At 45.3% G+C, this 21741-nt stretch overlaps 1 protein-coding gene across 1 annotated transcript; it reads left to right on the top strand.

Annotated features, from left to right (window-relative positions):
- Positions 1 to 1376: 1376 nt before the first annotated feature.
- CRKL (CRK like proto-oncogene, adaptor protein) lies at positions 1377 to 16879 on the top strand. The gene is made up of 3 exons (XM_015878360.2): positions 1377 to 2198; positions 4704 to 5166; positions 13001 to 16879. Exons 1-3 carry the CDS (start codon positions 1885 to 1887, stop codon positions 13133 to 13135), a joined length of 912 nt encoding a protein of 303 aa, XP_015733846.1. The 5' UTR covers positions 1377 to 1884; the 3' UTR covers positions 13136 to 16879.
- Positions 16880 to 21741: the final 4862 nt, after the last annotated feature.

Genomic DNA, 21741 nt, shown 5'->3' with positions numbered 1-21741 from the left:
GATTAAACAGCTGTTGTTTTCCACCCAGGCAATGGCTGTACTCAGCAGCTGGTGAAGCGATACCTGCACATGTATTCAGGGCCTAGTTTAAGATCCTTCTGTATTAGTGATGTCACAAGATTTTCCTGAATATTTTTGCTAAAACATAAGGATCTGAGATAGGCGAGCTAGCTTCCATTGTTGTTATCTGTGCTCAGAACAACCCAAACACCTCAGCTGGTACCGGCTGCCAACATAGAAAATAAAGTGAAAAGAAAACTGGCTATGCTGTGATCAAGTCTTTTAACAAACAGTGTGCGAAGGGAAGAAGGCAAAGCTGGAGTTCAGCCTGCACAGCATCCAGCTTGGGCAGGTTGTGACATCTACCCCCAATCTTGCTTCTCCACTTGAGACGTTACTTACTTCACTAGGCTTTGTTTCACACTAACAGCCTCAAAAGTAGAACAAAACAAATAAAACTGAGTGCAATCACAGATCTGACCTAAAAAGCAGTGTTTGCAAATGTCTGTAGCACATTTGTCCTGTCCTTACCTAGGGCAGCCGGGCACAGAGTGATGCCTGAAATCAGACCCACTACCACAGCTCGTGCTGCTCCTCCAGCTCACAGCAGCACCCAGCACTGCTGGGCCCTGCTCAAGCCCTTCCCGGGCCTTCTTTCCTACTCAGCCAGCACCCCAAAGGGCTTTGAACTCCTCATCTGAGAACACCACAAGAGAGGAAACTCAGAACGCTTAGGAAACCAACACCATAAGTGCTCAGAGGAGGCAATGTGGGTGCCAACTGCATGCGGACAAGGAGCCCAGTCACAGAATCACAGAATGACCCGGGTTGGAAGGGACCTCAAGGATCATGTAGTTCCAACCCCCTGCCTGGCAGGGCCACCAAACATACACCTTTACTAGATCAGGTTGCCCAGGGCCCCGTCCAACCTGGCCTTGAACACCTCCAAGGACGGGGCATCCACAACCGCCCTGGGCAGCCTGTTCCAGGGCCTCACCACTCNAACCTCCCTGTGCAGCCTGTTCCAGGGCCTCACCACTCTCCTAGTGAAGCACTTCCCCCTGACATCCAACCTAAATCTTCCCTCTTTTAACTTAAAACCATTTCCCCGTGTCCTGCTATTGTCAGCCCTTTCCAAGAGTTTACTCCCCTCCTGGCAGTAAGTTCCCTTCAGGTACTGAAAGGCTGCAATGAGGAGCTGTGAGAGCCCAGGGTCTCACAAGAGGGGCCCATATAGCAGCACACCAACTCCACCGGCTCCCCGCACACACCTCCAGCCCAGCACCAGGCGGACACTTGCGGCACAGCCCCCACCTCCCCGCTCTCCCCTCACGCTGCCGCGGGTTGTAACGCGGCTGCGCGGGGCGGTGTCTCCGTCGGGCTCCCACTGCCCGGCGCCGCCGCCATTTTGGTGCTCGGCTCTAAGAGGGGAGGGAGCCCGTAGAAGAAAGCGGGAGCCCGGCGCTCTGCCCCTCCCGTTTCCCCTGGTCCGGCTTTAAGGCTCCGTAGCCGGATACTCCTCGCCACCTTCTCGGGCCGCTCATCTTTGCCGCTCGCCGCCGCTCCTCGCAGCTCTGCCCGGGCCTGAGAGAGGCGGGAAGGAAGGATGCTGCCCCGCACACCGCGCCGCTGAGCACATCGGGGCCCTGAGCGCCGCGTCTGGCCGGCCCCGCCCGGCCGATCCTCGGGCCTGAGCGGCACGGGGCTTCCATCTCCGCATCTCCCGTCCCCGAGTCGCCCATCCGCCGGGCTGGGCGCTTCCTCCTCGCCCCCGGCCCTGCCGCCCGCCCGTCCGGGCCTTCCCTTTCCCCGGCTCTCCTCCTGCGGGGCCTCCGGGCTCTCGGCCTTCTTCCTCCCCTCCCTCACCCTTCCCCGGCCGGAGCCATGTCTTCCGCCGCCCGGTTCGATTCGTCGGACCGCTCCAGCTGGTACGTGGGCCCGGTGTCGCGGGCGGAGGCGCAGACGCGGCTGCAGGGGCAGCGGCACGGCATGTTCCTGGTGCGGGACTCGTCCACCTGCCCGGGGGACTACGTGCTGTCGGTGTCCGAGAACTCCCGGGTGTCCCACTACATCATTAACTCCTTGCCCAACCGCCGCTTTAAGATCGGCGATCAGGAGTTCGAGCACCTGCCCGCCCTGCTGGAGTTCTACAAGATCCACTACCTGGATACCACCACCCTCATCGAGCCCGCGCCCAGGTGAGTGCTGCAGCTCTGCCACCTCGGAGCTCCGGGATCTGCATGATGGGGGTCCTTTGCTTTGGAACTCTTTCTGACAGGGATCTCGGAGATGGCTGTAGGCTGCTCGTTATCCTCAGTATAGTGCATAGGACCCATCCTTATGATGAAAACAGGCAGATGCAGAGGCTCTGGGAACATCCCTGCCACCCACTATAATTGTCTTGCAGGAGGGTGTGGTCTTGCTTTGTATCAGCCTTCTGGTATTGTCCCCTTGCTGGGAAGGCTGAGAAGCTGGCTCAGAAGTCTTCCCGTCCCTGGGAAGAAACACGGGCCTCAGAACTCAATTGCTCTTTCCTCACACCCACAGTGATTCCAACAGGTCGTGCCTTTGTGATTCCTGCTTCATCGTTCTGATTGAATTCTCATGCATAATAAAACATTGTTTCCCAGACTTCTTACCCAGAAAAGGGTAAAAGCATTTCTCTCTGTCTGGCTATGGCACTCTTTGTCTTTGTGTATGCAGGCACTAAGAAACCTTCTCTTAGGAGGATGGGAAAATGTGACTTGGCTGTGAGCTCATTCTTTGTCCTGCACCCAACACTGGGCATACCTGCAGCCTGCATCACTAAACAGCTTACCAGTAACTCTAGAACATATTTATTTCATCCTCTGTGCTTGCTAGATAAAAGAAGGAGAAAAGCTATTAAAATAGTGATCCAATTAAATAATAATAATAATCAAATAGCTTCAATTCTAAACTCTGCAGCCGAAGGGGCTTCTTTCAGGTTAACAAGTTCCTGGGAGGGAGGGCAAATAACTTTCAGTTTTAGAATCACAATTTAACGTTATCATAATCCAGTTCTTAATCACAATCAGTAAGTTGTCAAAAGCCAACCGTAGCATCACATTGAAAAACACAAGTGGTCAGCAGGCTCATGGAGCTGTCAGGTGGTGGGAGGAGCGTGGCAAAGTTCTGGCCTCAAGAGCTCCTAAAGCTGCTGAGAAACCTCCTAGTAGCGGTTGTGCTGTGGCTAAAGAAACGGGTAGGTGAAAAATTCCCTCCTCTTTCACAGGTGCAGAAACATTTAAGGAGCTGCACAAGGCTGTGTGTGCATTTAAACTTACGGACACAGCCTGTTCTGCAGTGATGCTCTTGCTCATCTCTGTTCTTGTTAACTTGGGCAGTGTCAAACTTCTCCGAAAACAACCAACCTCATTCTTAGTCACGGACAGCAATGACTTGGCTTTCGCAACTTAAACTGAGTTGATCCCACTTGTTCTCTTGGTATTTCTGTCATACCTTGCATGAAACATTTCCTGAACATCTTAGTACCACCTTATTTTCAAGGCTTTCAATACATTCAAATATTGGTGCTCTCAGCACACAGAGACGGATGGGACCTGGCATACTGCGAACTGACAGGCTCCCTTATAAAGCTACAAAGGCCATTGAAGTGGTTATCCACAGTATAATTCTAGTTCTAGAATTTTGGACAAAAATCACTGATGTGGTTGATGGTTTGGACTTCTGTTTATAAAAGAAACTTTGCGGTGCAAGAGGGAGAATGAGAGGTAGCACTTCCAGCTTTACTTTCTTTAAATTAATGGACTGGATTTAGAATAGGGGTGGACAGGAGTTTCTTTCAGAACTGTTATGGCTAATCCTCATTTCTCTTTAAAATCTGGCATTTTCAGTGGAACACCTCAGGTGCTTTTGTAGGCTGTTCTTCTGACTTCATGATGTGTGTATATATATAACATGTATATAAATATATATAAAACATATACATATATATATATTAGAAAGCAGTATTTGTGGTATGTTACTTTCAGCAGCTATTAGTATTTCATTTTGTATTTTATGAAGAATGTCACCTTATGCTGTTACATATTCAGATATTCAGGGAAAGGTGAGTACTCTTAAATAGAGCTGAAGCTGTGACAGTAAGATCAGGGAGCTTAATCCTGTATTTCTTTCCAGAATAAAAGGGAAATGTGTTGTCTCCTAAGAACATCAGGTCTGTCTCTGTTCCTAAACAAAGGGGATGTCGGTATTAATATGGCTGCCTCTCGAATCCTGCATATGAACAGTAGCATTCTGGTACAAGGATGCTCTGCTGCCTACAGAATCAGAAAGACTGAAGAGTTTCTCATAGTCTTCCTTTTACTCTTGATCCCATTTTCCCACTGTGCTCCCTCAGGTCTGTCATTCAGGGTTACTGGATTCTTGACAGAAGTAGATGCTGAGGTTAAAGATGGAAATGCAACGAACTGGGAAGGATTATTTATCTTTCTCTAAGAACTTCTCCCCAGTCACCCAAAACCTTTTCACTTATTTTTAATGTATCACAACCTCTCATACCTTAAGCCACAGAGATCTTTATTCTACCCTTACATCTTCACAATAATTCAAATGAGAAAGTTACCCTTTACCTGGTGTTCCTAGTGTGCAGCTTGTGGCTAGTTTTGTTACTGGAAATGCAAAACAACAGCTGTTGATAATTAGAACTTTTTTAAACTTAGGTATCCAAGTCCACAAATGGGATCTGGATCAGCCCCTACTATGTCTGCTGCCGAAGAAAACGTGGAATACGTTCGGACACTCTATGACTTTCCTGGCAATGATGCTGAGGATCTCCCATTTAAAAAGGGTGAAATACTGGTAATTGTAGAGAAGCCAGAAGAACAGTGGTGGAGTGCCAGAAACAAGGATGGTCGGATTGGGATGATTCCTGTTCCTTATGTAGAAAAGCTAGTCAGATCTTCTGTCGGGAAACATGGGAACAGAAATTCCAACAGTTATGGTATTCCAGAACCTGCCCATGCTTATGCTCAGCCTCAGACCACAAGTCCCCTTCCCACAGTATCCAGTACACCCGGAGCAGTGATCAATCCTCTGCCATCCACGCAGAATGGACCAGTCTATGCCAAAGCTATCCAAAAGAGAGTACCCTGTGCTTATGACAAGACTGCACTGGCATTAGAGGTGAGTTTTCCCCTTTGTCTTACAGCTTTCCAATGATTTTGAAAAATAAACTAAATATTGTTAGCGACAGAGCTGGTGTGGATGACTTCATGTGGAGTCTGTTTATCTGTGTCAAAGGACTGGCAAGTTCCATTATGTTCTGAAGAAAGATGTAGAAAAATTGCTTCATCTGTACCACTTCCTTTGAGAAAAGTGACTAAGCTAATTCAGAACGTAGGCTTAATGCACTGTTGTCTTGCCTATGGAACAGTGAGATGTGCTACAAGAGCAGTAGAATACATACATCCTTCTGTGGAAATACAAGGGATGACTTTGCTTCTCCATTTAACCTTGGAGAAGGGATATTTAACTGATCATTCCAAGCTGAAAACTGAAACAGAAAGGTAAGGATTGCTGATAAACAGCTGATTTTTCTGATTCTCAGCTGTAACTTTTTGGGCATTTGTGTGCTGGAGGGGATGGACACGGTACTAAATTATAGGATTAAAGGCCACAGTGTAGCTTCTAAACCTGCACTGAGTTTAGTAAGTTCCTGTGCTTGCCAAAGTGCTTTGTATTTTCTTTTTAGGGACGTCTCAAAGCCTTTGACAGCTTTATTCTTTAAATGGTAAAGAATTCCTGTTAACAATTATAATTGGCATAAATGATGGAATGGAAGTTCTTAAAAGCATACCTAGCATTGAGACTTACTTCTACACTTAGTTATATAAGGAGCTTGTTAACTCATCCTTCAGAAGTGTCTCACCTGGAAACTGTGCTATTGCTTACTGTCCTCAGAAATGAAATTAGAATCTGGCAAAGTACCTCAAGAAACAAATGTGGGGAAACAAGCAAGGGAAGGAATGACATCTTAGCAAGCAGAACAGTGATTTAAATAATAGTTTTGAACTTTTCCTGTTGCCTTTTTCAGTTTATAAATGAAGCTGCTTCCAAAGCTGCTGCTTTTCACTAATATTCAAAAGGTTTTGTTTGTCACTTTTGGCTATTCATAAAAGTTTCTCCAAACTGCCCTCTTACACAATCTCTACAGGTGGTTACTGGCAGAGGGTTAAAAATTAAACGTATCACTGTTTTCCTTGAGTCTTACCAAAGCCGGCAGCCTGTCATTGGTGAACAGTGTGTGAAAATTAGCGCAGGAAGAAAAGTAAATTCTCTGCCAACTGCACTGTACAGAAGATTCCTGCCTAAACTATTCATGCTTCTGAAGAGAATAAGGCAAGCAGTTGATTTTATGTTAACAGTGTGTCATAAAACAACTTTAGGGAACTTACTTTGCTGCAGGATAGCAGAACTGCTTGGGAGGACGGCTCTCACTAATGAATTTACTCTTATTTTGCTATTTACTGACCTAGTTAATTCTATCCTGTAACTGCCCTGATATACTGGTAACATGCATTCTCTGGCCAACATGCAGGTTGAAACTGTCATTAGAGCTTTTCCATCCATGCGCAGGGAAAGTGAGCAACTTCATTTCAAAGCCATGCTTTTTGTCACATGTACTATTTCTAAAGAATGCTCCAGATTCTTGACATAATCTTCCTTGTGTTTGCTTAACACCTGTTGCTGGCCCAACCTTCTCTGGACTCCACAAGTTCCTTAATAATCCAAACTACTGGAGGTCACATTGTTGAAAATGACAGGGTTCACTTAGACTAGAAGTTCTGTAAGAACACAGACAGTTACCAACAGGAGGGAAAGAACAGCTTAGGGAAATATTTGAGGGAAGAAAGTTAGCGGTGTTCTTTGAAAATAATATATTGCAATATTCAGCAGTTCATATATTGCAGTAGTCACAGTCCAGCTTGTATGTATAAAAACACCTTGGTACAGTTGTACTGATTTTGTAGTCTCATCTAAACTGATACAGCAGTCTGAAAACAGAATATCTGCTTGCTGGCTTTAGCTTTCTGTGGTCAGCACACAGACAATGCTTGAAAGAAGCAGAAAACCATCTGGAGTAAATAAAGCAGTTGCATAGTAATCTGCTCAACTTCTTTTTAAGTGGAGGGATGTCATTTCCCAGGGCTCAGTTTGAAAATGGGACAAGCTCTGCTTCCAAGTCTGATTTTTCTGTTGTATGCAATTGTTTACAAAAGCTGTCAAAATGCAAGACAAGATAAAAGAGCCACAGCCTGCTACAGAGAAGAAACTTGTTTGGTAAGGAAGGTAATTTAAGTTTCTCCCATGGAAAGATACCATTTATAAAGTGAATATTCTACTGAAAATCCTTGTTAAGATGTTTGGTAGGATGTTTAACTTTGAAACAGTTTATAAAATAGGACAGTTTAATGGCAAGCAGGTTTAAGGGTAACTGCCGTGTCCTTTTTTTTTTCCCCATAAGGATACTCATTAGGAAGCATGGCATTTGTACTTATTACTAAACACTGTGCTCAGTTCAGTTACTTACACTGGCAGTGCAGATTTAACACTTTTAAATGAAATATTGAAGTTTGCATTTTCTCACTGTAACCTTCCTGACACGTGTTGTATTTCCAAAGGTACTGGATACACACATAAAAAACCCACACAATAAAAGCAACAGCAAAGATCTGCTTCTCTAGTTGTGTGCTTTCGCCAAGAGGCAATTTCCTTCCTTTTTGGCGCTGCAGAGGAAGGAATATGAAGGACAGGGATACAGTGTTCTGTATTTGTTGGAACTGGGACTCTCTATTACAGGGTTACGTGCTGCTCTTCTTCAACCTCGGTTTTCCTTGAGAAAACTGGGAAGGCAGCCCTGTGCTCAGAGGTTACACAAGATATTGCTCTGAGAAGGTGATGGGTTTTATAAGAGCAGAGACTGCTGGCACTGTTCCTGTGGTACATTAATAATCTGTAGCTGCACAGCCAGCCTGATCACAGTAATACACTGGTGAAGCTTTGTTGATGAAGCCTTGTCTTAAGACAGAACATTATGTGTAGGTTTAAGTGCCCAGCAGCCTAAGACCTGCTGCATTTTACCTTAAAGAAGCAGCTTATCTGCTGGGAACTGAGTACACTGCAACAAAGTTCTTCAGCAAAAGGCAGCAGACAAACCAATGGTACATAATTCCCTTAAAAACTAGAAATCTGTTTTTTGTCCCCTTATAAAACAGAGCGGAATAACTTAAGGAACCAGTAAAAAGGAGAGCAGAAGCAGCTGCCGCTCTTTGGTCTGCCAGGCAACAAAACAGGAGTTTCTACTGTTATTCCCAGTGCTTCTGGGGTATTTGTCATGCACCATTCTGAGGGCAGCAGCAGCCCAGGGGCTTATATCCAGATTTGGAATATGGGATCTTAAGATTATTTTTGATATATACACGCACACACACAGAGCTTCATTATTTTTTGGTAGCAGTTCCTATAAAAGCCTTTTTTTCTCCACACCTGTGCCAGCCTTGTATGGTATTAAGCAGCTGTATCTGCGCACCCTATATCAAACATACAGATGTATTCATTTGCTAGTACAGAGTTAAGGTTTCACTGAAGTATATTGGTGAAATGAATACCTGTTCACCATACTTGCATAACTGACACCATATTTCTCCTGAGCATGTTGCAATTAGGTTACAAGTAACTTTTTTCCTCTTTATTTTAAAAGTTGAGACAAGTAGGGCAAAATGTGCTGGTAGTAGAACTTTCTTAATTAGGAAATTAGGTTGCTGCTATCACTTAACAAGTATAGTGGCTTTTCTTAGCTAAAGAAATTTTGTCTTGCTATGTTAAATATTAATATTAATCTAAGCACGAGGACGACTGTGTTGCTTAAACTGTACAAGCATAGGTCCTGTGTTTTAAAAGTTGATTGTGGAGCTTTAGTTCTGATTATTAATTGAACATGACATTGTGGAGGGATTTCTGCATCTGCTGATACGTATCAGCTTCCCAGAATGCTACATTTGAAAATACAGCTAACAATTACATTGAAGATAATATGCATGTTTAATCTTTGTGGCCTCCTTTTCCACTCAGGGTTTGTTCCTATCGTGACTGCATTAGGTGCCTTACAGATCAGTGCATCTTTATACTCAGAGCTGTTTGCAGAGCTTATTTTCAGATGAAACTGAAAGCAATAGAGATAACCTAGATAAGTTCCTGTGCTAAAGCTGTGACTTAGCATGGCTCAGGAACACTCTTCTATTGAAGCTTTGTGGTCTCCAAATTCCATGGAATCACAACATGCTTAACAGGAGACAAGCTATCATAATTTAATGAAAAACTGCTTCTTTGTGGTACTGCAACCTCAACTCAGCTCTTCAAGTATAGGTATGACAACTGCCAAACTAGATCACTTTGTTCCTAGATGATGCTGGATTCATTGTATTTATAAGCCATCAGTGTTTCTGTGCTGCTCTTTGACCTGTTCTAACACCTCCAGAATGATCTTTCTGCAGGTCTGAATGACTGGATGCTCTGGTTTGGGCAATTCTTCTGGCACAGAGCATGAAAAATAGGGTAACAGAGGTGTACTATCAGCCTTTTGGTTTCTTCAGTCTAACAATATCTAGAACTTCAGAGTCTCATTTTGTCCTGCCACTTGTTATTCAGCCAAACTTTGCTTCCTTTCTCTAGCTTTATATCTTTTGGGGGCAGTGTGATAGAGTAATTTTGTTGTTGGAATATCTGCAGAACATGCTAAATTATCTGACTACGTGACTCAAATGGCATGCAGGAAACCTTTTCAGTGTATGAATCAGCTTCAAACAGAGACAGGTATGGAAGAGTTTAGAGTGAATGAAGTAAGCTTTCTGACTGGCATGTTCCGCAACTTGCATTTCCCCAGGGCTTTGAATTCATGCTGTAACAGGGACATAATTAAAGGATGCTATCTGAAATGCATTTTGATTTTTATCGTTGGGTGGAACCAAATGGCTGCATTTCAGAAGTATTGCGTCACCAGCTGATGCTTCCATGTAGTGATGCTGGCACACTCTACAAGTGAATTACTTATCTGAGGGGTGCTGACACTAAGGAAGTGTTATCCTTATTTACAGATAAGGGCCTACGAGCTGTTCAGAACTGCACAGGAAGTTTGTGGCAGCAGTGAGAATAGAACCAAATCTCCTGACTGTCCTGCTCCTAATCATAAAGCAGTCCTTCCAACTGGTCTGAAACATTCTCTACAAACAACTGGTCTTCCTAGTAACTTAAATAACTTTCATGGGAGATCCCACCTCAGCTGACTGTACCGTAGAGGCAAGAAAGAGAATTTACCAAATACTATGCTTAGTGAAAATGCACGGAGGGACTACTTGACCGTATTTTTTCAGATGTTGCTAATCCAGAGGTTACTAACACAGATCCAACAATTATTTGCTCATGACATCAAGGTTCCTTCCCCAGAATCTTGTTTCAGCTTGCCATTCTGTTCAGTCTTTAAGGCAACTGCATTTTGTTTAAAGCAGAGGACATCCAGCAGTCCTTGTTGTACAGGATGATACTTTCAGACTATCTCAGCTACTATTAACAGCTGCTACAGATTTCTAACAACTCCCCCTGCCCAGCAATCTAAAGAACTTCTTGGATTATTAATCTACACAGCAGTTTATTGAAAGATAATACACTTACTGTTTTATTTTTGCTCAACTTAAGTAATATTCCCAAGCCCATCCACGCTGTAGAAACCAGTCAAATTGAAGGATATTTCTCTAAGCCTTCTGCACAAACTTTGGATGAAACTCTACAGCATGTGAACAGAATAAAATCAGACTCAGAACGCCAGTCTGTGTGTTTCTTTTGCCCTGTGTACTACTGATTTTTTCCCATTAATAAGATTAAAATGCTTCCAAGTGACTTGTTTCTATGGAGTGGAGCATATGCAGTTTCCTGTTGGATTTTGACTGTCGTAGTGAAGCTTTCTGAATTCGAGTCTAAAACCTGGAACTCAAGTTTGTCCTTAAAAGTTACTTAAATCTAGCAGAGTAACACCGAGTTATTTATAGATGTTATCAGCCTTTTCCTAAAGAGGCTTTTGTTAGGTTCCTGTTTAAGTCATCGTGTTACTATATAAAGCTTTCTCTAGACTTTCCATTTAATGAGAAGTCAGACAAATTGTGCTTTTTCTCAAACACACCATCAAGACAAGCTGCAGCACTCCAAGAAGAGATGGAAACCAGCCACACTGATGCTACAGGAGCATGTAACTATCAGGCAGTGTATCACTACTTAGAGGATACACAGACTTTATCTTTTAGTTTACATACGTGAAGATGACAGTTGAAGAAAGTCCCACAATTATCACAAGAACGTATAGGAGTTCAGAGAGGATTTTCCTCTCTGGAAAGTACAACATTGTTCCACATGTGCCATCTGGAACATCTAGATGGGAAGTGGAAAAAACCTCTAAGTAGCGGTAAAAGCAGGGCAAGAGAGTGGGGTGAACATAATTATTATCTAACTCCATTCTAATATGCTTACATTTCTGAGAAATCTTCAGAGCTACACATTGCTGAGCGAGTGCCAGAGTTGAGTGTAACATCTTAAGTCTCACTTAAGGGTTAGGAATGCTTCTGAGCAATCTTCAAATAACGCTTTATTGCAGTAATGGTAACTACTTGCAGTAGGCTTTAGGAATATGTTTTGTAAAATCAGCCTTTTACTTTGAGTAAAGATGCACCCATCTAACTGAGAAGTTAGAATTCAAAATCCTTTGCCGAGGTCCTGAAACTACCTGTGTTAGTTCTACATGTCAGTGTTACTGAGATAATGCATATGAATTGTTATTATTGACATACTGTGTCTAACATGTTTTTCCCTCAAGAAGATCACAGCTTGTTGCCTCTGGAGCTTATAGAAGTTGGCTGCTGATGTGAAACCCGGCTGTGTAGTGCTTGAACCTCCTTTGGGGTAGAACCTTCTCAAGTGCTTACTGTTAGCTGTAGCATGGTTCTACCTTTTGTGCCCTCAGCTATTAGCTGCTGTTGTCACTTTTCTATACTTTACTATAGTTACCACATAGATGCAATTCAGTAAACAGGAAGGGAGATGCAATTAAGAAGGCTGCTGCAACAGGCCGCATGCTCAGCTCTTCTGAAACAGTTTAGGGGGAAATAACTATATAGTCTTCAGCACTGCCTGCTGTAGCACATTTTGCTTTATGAATTATCCTAATACAAATTAAACACAGCACCGAACAGAATAATTTACCACTTGAGCTGATGGCTTTTTCTTTTTTTGCTCGATCATAGCTTAGCTCTGCTCATCTTTGGCCAAATAGGAAGAGACGCAGTTGTGATAGGAAAGGCTCAACAAGTCACTGTTCCTGTTTCAAACTCTCTGATGGGAAGTGAAGGTGAAAGCAGCAAACCAAGCTAGAATTTGTGCATCTTAGACTTGGGAACACCTGTTACGGAATGCTTTTATCTGCTTTGGAAGCACAGCAGAATTGCAGAGAACTCCACCAGTTTCTTAGACCTTTACAGCCAGAACTGGAACTCTGAGTCTGTTTACTACAGGAATCTCTTTGAAAAAGATAATTTCCCTTTGAAATAAACCTGGTAATGCTGAAAACAAGTACTGTGCTCTTTTGAATGCTTGTTGCATCTCATTACTTGTGGTAGCTTTAGTGATGTCAGTCTGTCTAAGCTAAATATATTGCAGCATGAAGAAGCTTTTTTACAGGAAAAGGTGTGGTTCAGCAACTCATTGCAACATGTAAATATACATTCAGTTCAGCTGTCCCAAAAAGTGTACAGATTTCCAGCACCAAAGTGTTTGTATCAGTTAAAAACAACTGCTTTCCCTTTAAAGCTAAAGGTATTTTAAGTTACGAAGTCGTATTTTTTGTTCTTGTTTACTTGATTTGTATCAAAGCTGAGATTCTCATGTGTGCTAACAGGTGTTTTTTTTAATGCTGCAGGTTGGAGATATTGTGAAGGTTACAAGGATGAATATAAACGGTCAGTGGGAAGGAGAGGTCAACGGGCGAAAAGGGCTCTTCCCATTCACACATGTCAAAATCTTTGACCCTCAAAACCCAGATGAGAACGAATGATTCCCTTGATCTGATTTACACTGCTGCTTCCCTTTCCTGGCTCTCATTAGTGTTGTTTGAGGTGGGATGATGGCTAAATGGCACATTGCTAGCATTGCCCATTTTTCCAGCTTGCTGCAGTTTGACAGTTCTTTTAATACACATTTGGAATACATACAAACTGAAGTCACTGCCTGACCTTCATACCATAGATACAGCAACCAGAATTTGGTTTCACTTTTAAAACTGTATTGGGCCTTAAGCTGGAGAAGACTGAAGCAAATAGCAGACAAGCATGGGAAGAAAATCCTTCTTCTTGAAACTTCCATGGACTTGTTCTGGCCTGCTCAGTAGGAAGAGCCCTATCATAGAGCAAACATGCAACTCGTCTGTTACTGTCCAACAAAAAGCAACAACAAAAATGCAATTTTAGGACTGAAGAAAACTTAGTTTTAAGAAAACCTGCCCTAAGGTAGTACACTTACAATGATGGTCTCTTAAAAGGACATTAACTGAAGCTTACGTATTCTAAGCAGTTGCATTAGAAGCTGCTCATTCTGGTTAACTCTTAAGCTTGTTGACCTTCCTGGAAGTGTGTGTTAAATACAAATAACCATTGGTTGAGCTGCATTGAAGCTGAAGCATTTATTTATAAGGAAGCTTAGGAGGGGTTCACACTTGTAACCCATTTCTGACATAAAGTATTTCTGTTGATTTTGCAAGCACTAACTGTAATAAGTGAGCGTTAAAGGGAAACACTTTGACCTGGTCTACACAGAGCCCTTCTGCAGTGTTGGAAGTAGAGCTTTACTAATGTAGTAATGCTTGTCACCCAGCTGTTATTTGGTAGGCAGATGGATCAGATTGTTACAGCATGAAGAAGTACAAAAGGAACAGGACAGAAGACATTGGTAAATACTGATAAATTCTTACTATTTAAACATAAACCTTTTATACCTGTTTCTCTATAGTCTCCCTTATTGCTCTCAAGTTTCCTGGCTATACCTGCCCCAACTTGCTGAAGGCTTTGAACACAGTACCTTTTTCTCCAGGGTATCTCCACGTTGCCGTGCTCCTCTTCCAGAAGTTCTTTCTTCTTTCATTTTCTTCCCCTCACATCACAAGTCATTCACATGCTGCAACCTTTCACCTTCCAAAGGAGTTGGCTCTGGCTTATATACATATGCCCCAGACCCCTCCTACTCTCAGCTTCCTCTAGAAAGTGGTTAATTGGAGTCAGCTGCCAAAGGTTTTACACCTGATAATTAAAGTTCATGCTGGAGGAGGCCACACAGGTGTCTCTTATCAATACAGCTTTCTCTCCCCTTTTCTGTACAAAAGCTGTACTGTTGTAATTGCACCTTTGGTAAGGAACTATATGGCTGTAGCTATGTGAGTCTTATCAATGCCACGCTGGTCAAGTTCTTAACCTGTTTACGGGATATGAAAGTTTAGGGACAGTAGTATCTTCTACCTTCTTTAAATGTGTTTTCAAGGTGAACTGGAACGTATTTTTTAAATGATTTGAGCACCAATTGAACAGAATACAGCCTGGATAAAGAAAAGCATCTGCTGCAGAAAACCAGGGATATCTGACAGGAAAACAGTAGTGCCCCAATGCATTCATTTCTCAATATCTGAAGCTATCCATTGTAGCAAAAAGAGAAACCTCAGACACCCGCAGAACCTTCCTGCTTCTTATAAATGTCAGTTTGATCATTGTCTTCAGATCCAGTGCATTTTCTTACTGATTGTGTCACTTGATCCTCATAAAAGTACATTGTTCTCACTCAGCTGAAAGTACCTTGAATGGAAGACACTGAAGAAGTGTAAGAATAGCATTTCCAACAAGAGATGTAAAATGCTGTTGTGTTTGTTTTTTTAAAGAAACTCGGTTCATCTGTTAGTTACCTTTTGTAGTATTAATCAAGTGGCTGACAGTCTAGAAGTTCTTGTAGAGCATTTTATTACAAAATTAACTGTGAAGTAGAGTAGCATTGACTGAAGTGTTTGGTGCTGTAAGAGTAATTCTTGACAATAGGCATCGACAGGTTGTCTTGCAACAAAAACCTATGCAGCTCTTAACTAAAGGAGGTCATGAATTTCTGTGCCCCGACTCCACCTGTACGTTTACTCCATGGATTGTACTACTGAAAAGTCATCTTGTGAATACAGCAACTGCACTAAGCTCGGTCTGCTGCAGAGAAACCTTACTTCAGACGTGCCCTATTTCTGGGCAGCTCTTCAGACTGGTTGTGGAATTCCTCCTTTGCATGTCCAAGTCGGTAAATAAATACTGTGAGATTTGAGATCTTGAACGTAGCTTTTAACCTGTTGTTTTATTCATGAAACTAAGCGTCCCGCCTCATCTCCTCATTGGATGAGGTGTACACCTCCAACATGTGCATTGTTTTAGGTTTAATTATGTTCTGACAGTGCAGATTTGCCTTCAAAACTATGCAAAAAAATGGTGTGTAGTGGCATCTGATGCAAAGAAAAGGATTCTTAGCTTCGTGTGAAGCAGATTGTGGGCCCCAGATGAGCAGTATTTGAGCAGTATTTCTCTGTTCCAGCAGTCGGTGATGGTAGGCATGGTTGAAACGTAGCACACTGCCCAACCTGCGCCGATGGGAACCTTTGCTTCAAATCATGGCTTTGCCATTCTGCTACAAGACAAATGTTTTCATACAGAGACTGCGTCTGGTCCGTGTGTTTCTCTGAAGGACTGTCTGGCTTCTCAGTCGCTCGCTGCCGTCTGCTGCTTTCCGAAGCCTCTTCCATTTGGGCAATAACCCATCAATGTAAATTAACGCTCCTTGGGATGTGAGGTGTGTGAGCAACGCCTTCCATCTGCCACCACCCAATGGTTGGTGCTGTTGAACCAGCAGCCGTTCATTGGTGGTGCCACAATAGCTGTCCATCATGAAGGCTCACGTGTGTGCGCACTGAAGCCGCTGAGCAGCCTGAAAGTTTCAATGCAAACTGTTTCAATCCGTGTCCGTCACTGGATAAGCGCTAATTTAATTCATGATTGTTTACAAATTGGAAAGCAGAAACAAAAGGGAATGTCCTGTCTGGGTTGAGGCTCCAAAGAGCCTGAGTGTTATTTTTGTAAAGGGAATAACAGCATTCGTTGTGCCATTTCATGTGCCTGGAATTTTTTTATATGATATTGACACCCTGGGAACGAGTGGGCTGCCTTGGTTTTCTAGTCCAGTTTTTGAGCATCTTTCTCAATCCCTGCATCTGAAAGCGAGACCTGCCTAAAGAACTGCCCTTGGGGACCAGTGAGAGCATCGTCCAGCTCCTCCTCTGCTGTTGTGTCACGTGGAAATAATGCATTTCTGGGACAAGGATCCAATGATGGCAGTGGGAAAGGTGGCCTTGTATTTGAGACAGTCTTCACTGTGTAAACTTTAAAACACAAGATGTAATTTAAAGACCATGATCTTCAGGCAATAATATTAAAGTGTAAGCTTTGAAAGTTTATTTTGGGGATCACAGCTTGGTTTTTTGGTTTTGTTTTTGTTTTTTTTTTTTTTGGTTGGTTTTTGGTTTTGTTTTTTTGGGTTTTTTTTGTGCTACAAAATTAACAGTATTAAATGAATTATATTCTTAGAATAATACGGAGTGTCTTTTCTTAAGATTAGTGCCTTTTTAATTTCTTACTCCACTCCACAGAGCTGGTCCCAACATCGAAGCCGCTGTTGTTTCCTTTCCCAGTCCCTGCTTGTACAGTCTCAATAAAAGTTGCCTCAACTTCCAGTATTCGTTGTTTTTAGTCTCACCAGTGTAATCTGTGCACGTAGCAAAGCTTGTCAGGTCTGTATTATGCAGCGATGATTCACCTTAGAGCAGCTGCGCTGGGTTCTGTCCCACACTGTGTCCTCTGCCCTTATTTTAGAGAGCAATCAGCTGCTCCCCCAGCAGCTGTTGAGCCACAAGTCACAGCTCAGTGTATTAAGGTAAAGCAGTTCCAATTTCAGGTTACCTTAATAACTGAACTGTGCCAGTCACTGTGCAGACAGCTGAGCCGTCCTGCAGGACAACCAGCCTGAGGGACGGGCTGCAGTGGGGACAGAAACCACCCCAGCTGTCCCAGAGTGAGCTCCGGGCTCCAGTGTCAGACTGGAGACATCGCCTTCAAGCAGAAATTGCATCAGCTCTTAGAGCTTGAATCAGGTCAGCAAACACCACTGCTGCATGACCACCCTCCATGAGACAGCAGAGGATCCCAGTGCCCACCTGACACTCAGACCCACAATAAAAGCCGAGCTGCTGCTGCTTGAGGGGGAGGTGGGATCTCACCTCCCAGCCTCACCTGCAGCAGTGCTACCTGTGCTGTTGGAGGCGGCAGAGAATGAGCACAGTGCTCTCCTTAGATAACCCCCCCAGCACCTGCTTCATTGCAGGCGATTGTAACCAGACCCCCCTGCACACACTGTCAGTCTCACCCGCCCCTGGCGCAGCAGACAATTGGGATCAGAGCTAAATCTGGGGTGTCTGCGGGGACCCGGCTCCTGCTTTGTACATCCCGGCTGGTCCAACAAGGGCAACTGAAAGTCAGCACCGAATAATCCTCCATTTGTAACCGTGCATTTGGTCGGGAATTTAACAACAAATGCATAAGAGAAAGAATGACTCTCAAGTGACCGTCAGTGGTGCACAATGTTACCCAGTCCGACCATGCAATGAACCCACAGGGAGGCTGGGGCAGGAAGAGCTCTGATCATATTGCTGTAAAACAGCCAGGTCCTGCCATGAGACCCCCAGGATGCTTCTGACGAGAAGGGAGGATCCCTGCCAGGTCCTGCAGTGCCAGGTTACTATCCATACCTTGTTATTAAACACACATACCAAATAAACTTGCCTGTTCTTCCATCACTGTGAAGCACCCCTTATGGCCCATAGGTGCCTGGACCCCAACCCCGTGGTTCTTTTAATTACATTCTATTACTGCACTAGTTTGATCTGCATAAGGAAGTAGTTCAGAGAGTCCTCATTGAGACTTTCATTTGCTGAATCTATTCCTGCAGTGTCAGATTGCCTCTTTTTTGCACTCGTCTTGTGACCAGTGATACCATTAATCAACCAACCTTGAAGAGGAACAGCTTTTCTCTTCCCATGTAACGCAGCTGACGAGCAGTGGAGATTGGCTCATTGGCACTGACTGCTGCAGAGCACTGCACGTGGGCTGGAGGCCTCCAGGGCACCCTGCCTGGCACAGCACCTGGCACAAAGGCAATGCAATTCATCTCAATGGGGCTTCTACATGTAAGAAAACGCTGTAGCCTTCAAAGACCAAATGGCTCCTGCTGCCCCAACTGCCTCCATGAGCTGCAACTGCTCCACGCTCCAGAGAAATGGCTCTAAAATTAACAGAGGTTAATTCCCTATTGCCACAATTCCCTTCTAGGAATAGCACCCAGTTGGTACGTGGGACACATCGGCTTAGGGGGATCCTGCCACTGAAAGGCTGAAATTGACTCAGGTCTGGGATTCTGCTGGATGGGTCAGTGCAGGGCTGACCAACACAAGCAGTGCATTGTCACTGATGGAATCATCCCACACTTCATCCACACCCCAGAAACAACATCAGGGGTTACTTACTTTCAGTACTCAGCAGCAACTCCTGCCTCTATGGGGCTGCGTTACCCACATCCATCAGAACAGTCAGCAGGCACCACCCGATCAAGGTGATGGGATGAGAATGGCTCTGACTGCAGCACGTTGGGTTTGTGCTGCTCAGCAATGGCAGCTTGTTACCAGTGCTGGCCTACATTTAAACATACAAAAATAAAGGCACATTGGGGAGCAGAAAGCTTGCAGTCCTTGTCAGGGCAGTGAAGATACAGGACTTTCATCCATCAGGAGTGCAGGACTTGTTGCAGTGGCCTTATTTCAGCCACACGCTGCAGCCCTGAGGCAGCTACAGAAAACAGGGGAGTGGAGGAAGAAGAGAATGTACCTGGAGAAGGACGAGCAGATCAAACCCCTCCCTGCTGCCAAAAGCTCTGTGTGCTCTGCAGTCATCACCCAGAACAGAGCCTGCATCTCTGCATGACGGTCCCTGCTGGAAACATGTCAGGACATTGCTGGGGCAGCACTTTGCAGCTCTGGGAGCCACCTCGGATCTGCTGACACCACACCCGGCTGCTGGCTGCTTTCCTGTGCCCCACCACTAACGCTGCCTGTTGACACTTGCTCACCTGGGAACGTGACACGGGGCTCAACCCAGCGAGGAATGAAGGCAGCGCTTGGGCAAAAAAAGGAGGGAAGGTCCCGTTTTAACCTTGAGGTGTAAATCAAAAAGGCACCGAGTGCGGCTGCCATGGGATAACGCCGGGATCTGCTCCTCACCCCAATGGATGCGCTGCCCCAACAGCACCGGACCCGCGGTCACTGGGTGGCACTGTGCGCCCTCGGTACCGCATCGATCCCACCGCATCCTTCCCCTTAAAGCCAGCAGGGCACGAAGCTGGGACGGCCCCGAGAAGTGCCTCCCCCCTTCAGAGCTGCCAGGGAAAGTCAGCACGAAAGCAGCAGAACGGGGAAGGGGGTTCGGATGGGGCTGAACTCGTTTGCTGAGACCTCGCTCTGTTTGGCTCCTGCAGCTTCGTGCCCCGACAGGCAGATGGGAAAAAGGATTTCTGGGCAGAAAAATGTGTCGTGTCCCCCCCCCAACACACACACACAGATGGGAGCTAAAGAGCCTCCAAGGAGTAGAGCACCGGGAAATGAAGTAGAGGGCACCATGCTCCTCTACAGCAGGAATGGGAGAAAAGAAGGTGGTGCTGTGATCCCTGTGCCCCATCATCCCCTCACCCACAGCCTTTGGCTCCATGTCAGAGCCCTGCAGGGACAGGAGGGAGCAAACAGCTCCAGCACCGGAGCCAAACCCTGCTCAGTCCCTTCTGTTCCACCCCACAGTATGATTTCTTTGCTAGGTGCACATGAGCTGCTTCCCCCCCCCACACCTTCTAATTGTCACCACATCATCTGATCCTGCCCAGCTGTCTAAAAAAGCAGCACCCTGCATTACCACAGGGACCGCTTTGTCAGCAACTGTGAACTCATCTCCATCCAGCACCGGGATGGATCGAACGGCAGTATTTTATTGCTGAAGCATAAAACATGAGGATAAACAAGCACCAAAGTGCTACTGATCATTACAACCAGATGGGAGCCCATTTACTGCCTCCAACAGCGAGGTGCCACCACTGCGCTGCCGAAACCCCATTGAAATAGGAAACCCAAGGCACCATCTGGGAGCTGCAGCTACTCGTAGCCCCGGAATTCGGTGCTGGGTTGAGCTGTGTTGTCCTTCACAACCCCAGGGGCAGCCCAGGAGTCCCAATTGCTCCAGCACAGTCACTTCTGTACCTCCGTGCTTGAGTTAAACAGCCCAGCAGTGCAGCCAACCTGCCCAGCTCCATGTACAGGGAATTGGGATGGGGAGGATCACAGACACGTTACATTTCAACAGGACTTTTGTCAACCCACGTCAGAGAATCACTGCAGGTTCTGGTCACCCCTGCACATCTCAGGGTGGATCACCCAAAGCAGCCCAGGTCTTACCTTATTTCCTCACTGTCTGCATGAGAAGCTAAGGACCGTGATGGGAAGAAGCCAGGGGTTGTTCTCTCTCTAATCAAGGCGCCCACTACAGATGATTCACATTGAGCTTCTGCCCTGAGCACAGCGAGAGCATTCCCAGTCTTGGGGGGGGGACACACTGGAAATTGGCCTTCAGAAATAGCTCAGCCTCCATCTGGATGGAGCTTTGCACCTTTGTCTCCATCCTCCTGCAGCCCCCGGGCAGCCACAGCCGGGCATTGCACTGCGTGGGGCCGCGGGTGCACACCGGTAGCTGGGGAGATGGGATGGGGAGGAGATGCAAATGGTGCAGGAGACTGCTGGAAAAGCAGAGAGACAGACGGATGTTTTTACACTTCAAAGGCAACGGGGCCCTGTGAAACCTTCAGGAATATGCACAGATCGATAGACTCCTTTTAAACCCCGAGCACATTTGCTCAAGTGTGAGGCAATTAGTCCGTGAGGATGCAGGAACATTAACAGACATACGGGCAGGATGAAGCCAAGGTAGGAAACACAGGCTGCAGCCCAAACTGGCTGCGTATGGGCAGGAGGGCCGCTGTTCTGCAGGGCACTGCCTCTACCCCATCACATCAGGAGGGTAGAAGTGTGTCTGCAGGACTTTGCACAGCCCTGGCACTGGGGCTCCAGGCTTGTTTCTTTTAGTGACACTACATGGTTTATCCTGCCCCTAAGGGCTGCACGGCAGGCACATCAGTATCAGCACGATGCTAAACATACCCCTATGGCTGTGGATGCCTCTGCTGCTCGGTTGCCTGTTGCTCTTACTTACAAATCTCAGCACAGCCCTGAAGAGCTGCAGCTCTTAAACCCATCCATGACACTCACCGAGCAGGGCACTGTCCGGGGCAGGAATGCTGCAGTGATACACCTGCACATACAAAGAAAAAAAAACCAGGAGTATTACAGAAGTGTCAGAAGCAATTCAGCACCTTATAGCAAAGTGCCATAAAACTCACATGACTTGGAAAAACAAAAAAGGAACAACACTAAATCAAGCAGAGCAGCAC

Source organism: Coturnix japonica, chromosome 15 (assembly GCF_001577835.2).
Source record: "Coturnix japonica isolate 7356 chromosome 15, Coturnix japonica 2.1, whole genome shotgun sequence".
NCBI lineage: Eukaryota > Metazoa > Chordata > Aves > Galliformes > Phasianidae > Coturnix > Coturnix japonica.
The sequence above is the reverse complement of the archived record's forward strand: the minus strand, read 5'-3'. Positions and strand labels throughout refer to the sequence as shown.